At 42.1% G+C, this 9,400-nt stretch overlaps 1 protein-coding gene across 1 annotated transcript in view; it reads left to right on the forward strand.

The window, feature by feature from the left end:
- The window catches only part of SPATA31H1 (SPATA31 subfamily H member 1), a gene marked incomplete at both ends in the record, with an annotated part of 32,513 nt that overhangs the window by 6,408 nt on the left and 16,705 nt on the right, over nt 1-9,400 (forward strand). Inside the window, 4 exon segments of the mRNA XM_080711342.1 lie at nt 6,567-6,645; nt 8,022-8,076; nt 8,264-8,359; nt 9,085-9,399. Coding sequence (XP_080567468.1) covers nt 6,567-6,645; nt 8,022-8,076; nt 8,264-8,359; nt 9,085-9,399 — 545 coding nt within the window.

A 9,400-nucleotide genomic window follows, 5' to 3' on the forward strand; every position in this document is an offset into this window, starting at 1 on the left:
ATAATAATAACATTTTATTCAATATTATTGAAAAACCAAAGTCAGGTGTAGTAGCATATGCCTGTAATCCTAGTTACAGGATTATAGTTGGTTGGGAGGCTGAGGCCAGCCTTGGAAATTTAAGAAGACCCTGTCTTACCTTAACCTTCTGGGTTCAGGCAATTCTGTTGTCTGAGCCTTCCCAGTTCCTGAATCTACAGACACACACCTTGCCAGGTTAAACTTTTTTTTTTTTCTTAAGAAAATAAATAAATAATTGCTGGCATTTTAGCCCAGTGGTAGAGCGCTTGCCTAGCAAGCACAGGCCTTGGGTTCTATTCCCAGTACAGAAAAAACAAACAAGCGACACCTCTAGCCCTTTTATTTATTTATTTTCTTGTTTTTTTGTTTACCTATAAATAACAATAGTTTTATTTTTTTCCTTTTTAATCCTTGTCTTATTGAAATATATGAACAATATTTCTAGTATGGATGTCCGGTATAATGGAGATTTTTTTTTGGTGGTACTGGGGTTCCTGGAAACCCTTCTACCTTTGGGCTACACTCCAAGATATATATATATATATATATATATATATATATATATATATATATATATATACATACATACATATATATATATATATATTATTTTTTTTTTTTTAAACAGGGTCTCTTAAGCCAGAGAGGCTGGCTTCGAACCTGCACGATCCTCCTGTCTCTGCCTCCCAAGCGTGGGGATTACAAGCATGCGCCACCATGTCCGGCTAATGGAGATTCTTAACTTTTTTTTTTTTTTTTTCGGGACTGGGAATTAACCCAGGGGCATTCTACCTCAGAGCTATACCCCCAGCACAATTTTTTATTCTTTATTTTGAAACAGGGTTTCACTGAATTGCAAAGGGCTTCACCAAGTAGCTGAGGCTATCCTCTAACCACGATCCTCCTGTCTCAGCCTCCCAAATGCTGGGATTTCAAGCATGCACCACCATGCCTGGCTTTTATTTTTCTTCTTTTTCTTGTGGTACTGAGGATTGAATGCAATGGCATTCTTCCTCTAAGCTACACCCCTAACACTATTTTATTTTGAAACAGGGTCTTACTAAGTTGCAGGGAGCATTGCTAAATTGCTGAGGCTGTCCTGGAACCTGTAATCCTCCTGTCTCAGTCTCCCAAGTACTGGGATTATAAGCATGCACCACTACATCTGGCTCTTATCTTCTGTTTTTTTAGGAAAGTTTTTAAGAATTCACTCTTCATATGCAATGTTTGCTTTATGGTTTTTCTAAATTAAGGAAATTCTTTTTTATTTCTGTGTGTGTGTGTGTGTGTGTGTGTGTGTGTGTGTGGTACTGGGATTGAACCCAGGAGCATTCTACCTCCAAGCTACACCCTCAGGCCTAATTTTATTCTTTATTTTGAGACAGGGTCTCATTAAGTTTCAGAGTCTCACTAAGTTTCAGAGGGTTTCACTAAGTAGCTGAGGCTGCCACGCACCTGTGATCCTTCTGTCTCAGCCTTCCAAGTATTGGGATTGCAAGTATGTCCTACTATGCCCAGCCTCTTTTTTATTTCTATTTTGCTAAGAGTTTTAGCATGAAGGGGGTGCTAAATTTTTCCTTTCCTCATACCTGCGATCTTCCTGCTTCAGCCTCTGAAGTACTGGGATCATAGGCATGTGCTGCCAAACCTATCAACATTTTCTTTTTTTTTCCACCTTAAAAATTTTTAAATTTTATCTGTTTTTATATATGGTTTAAATTTTATTAAGTGCTTTTTCTGCCTCTATTGAGATGGCCATATGGTTTTCCTTGTTTGTTCTATCCATGTGCTAAATTATACTAAGATTTTAAAGTAATAAGCCAAGTTTGAATTCTTAGAATAAAAATGAAATAAACTCATGATGTTGTTCATGATACTTTATTTTTATTTTTATTTTTGGTGGTACTGGGGTTCCTGGAAGCCCTTCTACCTCCGGGCTACACTCCCAGACCTACTGTTTATGTTTTTATTTGGAAACAGGGTCTCCTAAGCCAGCACAGCTGGCTTTGAACCTGCGCGATCCTCCTGTCTCCGCCTCCCAGGCTCGGGGATTACAAGCGTGCGCCACCACGCCTGGCGCTATTAATATCTTTACCAAATATTTTTTCTAAATTTTAATTTTTATGTGTGTGTAGTACTGGGGATGGAACACAGGAGCTTTCTACCTCTGGACTATACCCCCAGACCTATTTCATTTTTTAATTGGAAACAGGGTCTCAATAAGTTGCTGAGAGCCTCACTAAATTGCTGAGGCTGGCTTCGAACCTGGGATCCTCCCAAGTATTGGGATTACAGGCAGGGGCCCCCATGCCTGGTTTTTACCAGATTTTACAATGAAGATTATTCCAGCCTCCAAAAGTAAGAGCAGAAGCAATCCCTCGTTTTCATCTCATTAGCATAACAAACGCCCCCTGACACTCGGGGAATTCCAAAGGTTTTTAAAGCTCTGTGTTAGGAACCTGGGACAAAGATCAGATTGTTCTTTATTATAACACAAACACCCACACATAGGTCTGCACACACAAACACATGCATGCACGCACATGCATATAAAAGAAAGAGACAGAGGGAGAAAGAGATCAAACTTAAGGAACCAGCTCGCACGGATGTGGGGGCTAACAAGGCTGAAAATGCACAGGGCCGGCTGAAACTCAGGTAAGAGCCGATGTTATAAAATGACATCATGTTATAAAATCTACAGGACAGGATAGGCTAGAAACAGGCACAGTTTCCGTGCTGCCGTCCTGAGGAAGAACTCCTTCAGGAACTGCTGCTCTTAAAGCCTTCAGCTGATTGGATGGTGCCCACTCACATTATGGAGGGCAATCTGCTTTGAAGTGCACTGATTCTAAATGCTAATCATATCTAGAATCCATTAACCATCACAATCTTAACTTCTCTTCTAGGAGTTTTGTACTTTTAGCTCTTATATTTAGGTTTTTTTTTTTTTTTTTTTTTTGTACTGGGTAATTGAACCCAGGGGCATTATATTCCAAGCAGCAACCTCCGTCCTTTTTTTTTTTTTTTTTTTAAACAGGGTCTCGAAAAGTTGCTGAGGGCCTCACTAAATTGCTGAGGCTGGTCTAGAATCTGTATCCTATCTCAGCCTCCCAAGTACTGCGAGTACAGGTGTGTGCCACCACATTTAGGCCTTTGTTCTATTTCGAATTAATGTTTTGCGGGTCTGGGGATGGAACCCAGGGGCATTTGACCTCCGAGTTACACCCCCTGCCCTATTTTTTTATTCTTTATTTGGAAACCGGGTCTCACTGAGTTGCAGAGGGCCTCACTAAGTAGCTGAGGCTGTCCGCGAACCGCGATCCTCCGGTCTCGGCCTTCCAAATTGCTGGGATGACAAGCGTGCGCCACCACGCCCGGCCGAATTAATGTTTTGTATATGGTGTAAAGTGAGGGTCCAACTTCACTCTTTTGCACGTGGCTATCCAGTTGTCTCAACAGCATTTGTCCAAAAGTATTCTTTATCTGTTGAAAGGTCATGGCATCCTTGAGGAAAATCAAATGATTACAAACATAAGGATTTATGTCTAGACTCTCGATTTTGTTCAGTAGAGCTGTATGTATTTCTATGTCAGTACCACAACTGACTCCACTCTAGCTCTATCAAGTGCTTTAAATCAGGAAATATGAGCCCTCCAACTTTGTCCTTTGTCAAGATTGTTTGGCCATTGAGGGCTCCTTCTAGTTCCATATAAATTTAGGACCAGCTTTCTCATTTTTGTAAAAAAGATCACTGGTGTGTGTGTGTGTGTGTGTGTGTGTGTGTGTGTGTGTGTGTGTGTGTGTGTGGTGTTTACTGGGAATTGAACCTATGGGCCTTCTGAGCTACACCCCCTATTTTATGTTTTATTTTGAAACTGAGGCACACTGAATTGCTGAGTCTCATTAAGTTGCTGAGGCTGGCCTTCAACCTGTAATCCTCTTTTCTTAGTCTCCAATGTACTGGGATTATATGCATGTGCCACCAATTCTGGCTTGTAGTCTACCTTCTAGGCCAGTTGGAGTGAAGGTCCTATTCCCATGCCTTTACTAAGCGGCAATTCTACCTCTAGGTATTTACCAAGAGGCCTTTTCTTCATAGCTTTGGACAGAAGTTATCATTTGTAAGTTTATTAATCTATATTTCAAAGCAGGTTTTCCTTTGGCTTATCATCATCATCATCATTATCATCATCATCATCATCATATTATTATTATTATTATTACTATTTTGTGGAACTGGGTATTGAACTCAGGGTCAATCTACCTGTGAGCTATACCCCCAGTTCGTGTGTGTGTGTGTGTGTGTGTGTGTGTGTGTGTGTGTGTGTTACTAGGAATTTAACCCAGAGTCATTCTACCTCTGAGCTACACCCCCAGCCATAATTTTTATTCATTTATTTATTTATTTATTTATTTATTTTGGTGGTGGTACTAGGGGTGGAACCCAGAGGCTTTCTACCTCCGGGCTATACTCCCAGACCTTTTTTTATACAGGGTCTTGCTAAGTTGCTGAGAGCCTCACTAAGTAGCTGAGGCTGGCTTTGAACCTGTGCGATCCTCCTGTCTCAGCCTCCCAAGCGCAGGGATTACAAGCGTGCGCCACCACGCCCGGCATATTCTTTTATTTTGAAACAGGGTCTCACTGAGTCACAAAGGACCTCAGTAAGTAGTTGAGGCTGTCTGCGAATCACGATCTTCCCCTCTCAGCCTCCCAAATGCTGGGATTACAAGCGTGCGCCACCACGACAGGCCCCTAGTCCTATTTTTTTATTATTTATTTTGAAACAGAAGCTCACTAAGTTTCAGGGGGCCTCATTAAGTAGCTGAGGCTGGCTTCAAACCTAGGATTCTCCTGCCTCAGCCTCTCAAGTACTGAGATTACAAGCGTGTGCCACCACACCTGGCTGGATTATTTTTAATCAATGGCCTATCATAAACAGAAATTATTAAGTAATATGTGAATAAGCATAAAATAAGTTAAAAACTATTACAGGGTTAAAATTACCAAAGCAGCTGAGGGTATTGGGCTGACTTGTAAACGGAGTTACTAAGTCTTGAGCATCTTCATAAAGTCCCCACTATGTTGAGTGGGCTCTTTTGCGCCTCTTAAGAGCCTGATGTCCAGATTCAAAAGATCTAAGAGTTTTATTTGAAATGGTAAATGTAGCCGGGCGCAGCAGCACACACCTGTAATCCCAGTCCTTCAAGACTGAGGAGGATTGCAGGTTTGAAGCCAGCCTAGGCAACTTAGGCTGTTAGCAATTTAGTGAGACCTTATTTCCAAATAAATAATAAAACAGGGCTGGGGGTATAGCTTAGTGGTAGAATGTCCCTGAGTTCAATCCCTAGTTACCCCCCCCACACACACACCAAACAATGTTATTACTGCCTTTAAAATAACCTGTAGCACCTTTGCAAAATTCTCAGAAATTTACTAACCACTCTTGGGATATTCTGACATAGAGAATAACATTAAAATTCCACAGTTAGGACACCGGTCGTGGTGGCGCATGCTTGTAATCCCCGCACTTGGGAGGCAGAGACAGGAGGATTGCGCTGGTTTGGAGCCAGCCGCGCTGGCTTACGAGACCCTGTTTCCAAATAAAAAAAAAAATAGGTCTGGGAGTGTAGCCCGTAGGTAGAAGGGCTTCCAGGAACCCCAGTACCACCAAAAAAAAAAAAATCTGCTGATTATTCAAACTCCAGTACAAATAGCAATTTATTTAGTAATTCTTTTTTTTTTTTGGGGGGGTGGTACTGGGGTTCCTGGAAACCCTTATACCTCCGGGCTACACTCCCAGACCTATTTTATACTTTTTTTTTTTTAAGTTTGGAAACAGTGTCTCTTAAGCCAGCATGGCTGGCTTCGAACCTGTGCAATCCTCCTGTCTCTGCCTCCCAAGCGCTGGGATTATAATCATGCGCCACCACACCCTGCTTTATTGAGTAATTCTCTTTGTGGTACTGGGGATTGCACACAGGGGCATTCTACCTCTGAGGTCCCTCCCCAGCCCTATTTTATTATTTTATTTTTAAACATGGTCTCCCTAAATTGCTGAGGGCCTTCCTAAATTGCTGAGGTTGGCCTTGAACTCATGATCCTCTTGTCTCAGCCTCCCATGTATCAGGATTATAGGAGTATGTCACCATGCCTGGCTCAGTTATTCCCTTGTTTTAGGAAGTTAATCACTGTCCTCTGCATTTCCTCACATTTATATTTCTGTTCCAGCATTTACCACATGGTCTTTTAACTTGCCTATGAAGACTACTGTTCACCTTACTCTAGTGTAAATTCCAAGAGTACAGGGATTATGTCTATTTTTGTCGCTTAACCACACACACAATACCTAGAGCTTATAAATACTCGGTATATATTCATGAATAAGTGAACGAGATGGTAGCTAATGGTGTGGTTATAGATTCCAGCTATATCATATCTGGTACTTAAGGTGTATCAATGTCTGCTATCTGTGAAATGTACGGTTAATAAAACTCTAGCCTAGAACATAGCCTGATTTTACTGTTTTCTTTTTGTGCTCCTCTAGACTTCAAAGCAACATCAATTGAGAAAGATACAGAAACGCTCAGGTCAGAAAGATGCCGTCCTTTACTCTTCAGCTCAAGGCAAATGACAGACCAACGGGGGTGGCACATGAAGGCTCTAGCTTTAAATAGCAGGTGGAGGGAAGTGGAAAAAGAGGATGTAAATGCAAGTAGTGTGTCCACTTCCAAAGAGATGTAAACGGGTCCATAATTCCTCCTAAGGTTCCTTTCCCCATGCTTCCTTTTTTCATCTACTTTTATGCAAAGCCAGAAGTAAGGGAAAGAATTGCGCACAAAGAGAATGGAAAAGATGAACTATCAGCCGGCGTGGTGGCGCACGCTTGTAATCCCAGCATTCGGGAGGCTGAGACAGGAGGATCACGGTTCGCAGACAGCCTCAGTTACTTAGTGAGGCCCTCTGCAACTCAGTGAGACCCTGTTTCAAAATAAAGAATAAAAAATAGGGCTGGGGGTGTAGCTCAGAGGTCAAATGCCCCTGGGTTCCATCCCTTTATTTATTTACCATAGATACTAGATAGAGTTCTTTGAAAGAAAAAATATGTATCAGAACCTTTGTTTCTCCACCCCAGTTTCCTATTTATATGACCATTTCTGCTTTTCCCAGTGGCCGACATTGACTGTATGATGTGGCAGCATAGTATCTTTTTTTTTCTTTCTTTCTTTTTTTTTTTTTGCGGGTTTGGGGATGGAACCCAGGGGCATTTGACCTCCGAGTTACACCCCCTGCCCTACTTTTTATTCTTTATTTTGAAACCGGGTCTCACTGAGTTGCAGAGGGCCTCACTAAGTAGCTGAGGCTGTCCGCGAACCGCGATCCTCCAGGTCTCAGCCTCCCAAATGCTGGGATTACAAGCGTGAGCCACCACGCCCGGCTCTTTTTTTTTTTTCTTTAACTTGAGATCTAAGCTGGGCATGGATGTGCACACCTCTGATCTCAAGGATTGCAAGTTCAAGGCTAGCCTCGGCAACTTAGTGAGAGCCTCAGCATCGTAGCAAGACTCTGTTTTAAAATAAAAAATAAAAAAGGGCTGGTGGTGTAGCTCAGAGGTAGAATGCCCTTGGGTTCAATCCCTAGTACCTCAATCAATCAATCAATCAATCAACCAATCAATCCAAAGATAAAAAAGAGCTGGGGGTATAGCTCAGAGGCAAAATGCCCATGGTTCAATCCCTAGTACCATAATGAACAATAAATAAATAATAAGTAAATAAATAAATAAAAGAGATGAGAGTATAGCTTGGAGGTAGAATGCCTGTGGGTTCAATCCCCAGCACCAAAAACCAAACAAAAACCTTGAGATCTGAGCTCTACCACTAATTAGCTTTATGGTCTTGGGCAAGACTGCAGCTTTGTTTCCTGATTTGCAGAATGAAGGGGTTGTGTTAGATGGTGTTGATAGTCATGAGGCTAATAGGTTCTTAATTCCTATTCCCAGTCTCACGGTGGCAAGGAAACGTCAAGATGGATTGCACTGAAGTTAACCCAACACAGTGAGTTAAACAGGATAGTTCATCCTGAACTATCTCAACTGTAAAAGTTAGGAGTAAAATACTTGACAGTTACTTCTCTCACTGTGATAGTTGCCTCCTTTCTAAGCAAAATCTCCTTCTTATTGGTTTGCTTGCTAGTCTTTTAATATCACTTAAATTACACTGATATGTACTCTCTTGCCGCCAGTGTTTCAGAACTCCCTGTGAGATGGACCCAGGAATACATACTCTGGTCCATAGGCAGAAGTCTTCGGCAGATCTTTCAGCGCCTGGAGGATGCAAGGTCAGAGAACACAGTTTCTGGGTAGGGGATTGAAGGTGGTAGAGGACGTAAGAGGACTTAAGAGGGGAAAGAACGATAGTAAAAAAGGAGGTGGAGGGAGGGATGAGGTTAGTTTGGGCAGTGGGAAAAGTTCTGGTTCAAACTGGGCTGAGGATTATTTCTGAGTGGAATGTGAACGGTCGGCTCCTTTTGTCTTGGTGGAAGAATGTTTTTATATACTTTATTGGTACATTATAATTATGGATCATAGTGAGATTCAAGATGATATATTCAGCTGGCCATGGTGGCACACACCTGCAATCCCAGTACTTGGGAGGCTGAGACAGGAAGATCACAGGTTCAAGGCCAGCCCCAGCAACTTAGCAAGACTCTTAGCCACCTAGCGAGACCTTGTTTCAAAATAAGAAAGTAAAAAAGGGCTGGGGGTATAGCTCTGAGGTAGGCCACCCTTGAGTTCAACCCTTAGTAACACACACACACACACACACACACACACACACACACACGATACATTCATACATGTAGTCATCACTTGGTGTATTTCCTCCATATCTCACCCCACTCCTCCTAAAAAGTTTTTGCATGTTGGGGAAAACAGTTTTTTTCCAACTCTCCCTCAGGCCAGAATATTTTCCATTTGAAATGGCCGTAATTTTTCCTTTTCCTGTTTTTCCTTTCCCAACTTCAATGCAAGTGGAAACATTTTTTTTCTCTTTATTTCTTAGATTAAATCTTATGGCACTGGATTTGCCTGAAGCCCAGGATACGGCTTCTTCCTCTGACTCTTCTGTTCTTGTGACCCAGGAGACTTCTCTGCCCTCTTGTGAATGTAAGGCAGAACAGTCTACTGACCACACTACCATCTCTAGATCATCAAGCACCAGCTCCAGCCTGTCTCACCTTCCTGCCTTTTCTGAAGGAACAACGTGGCAATTCCGGAGCAATAGTTTACCTGTTTCCCCCAAAAAGCAAGCATCTGTGTTCAGGAGCCAAGGCACGTCCCTGCCTCCCTTTTGGCTACCAGAGCCAGAGAAATCAGAA

This window comes from Muscardinus avellanarius (genome assembly GCF_963383645.1).
Source record: "Muscardinus avellanarius genome assembly, chromosome: 15".
NCBI lineage: Eukaryota > Metazoa > Chordata > Mammalia > Rodentia > Gliridae > Muscardinus > Muscardinus avellanarius.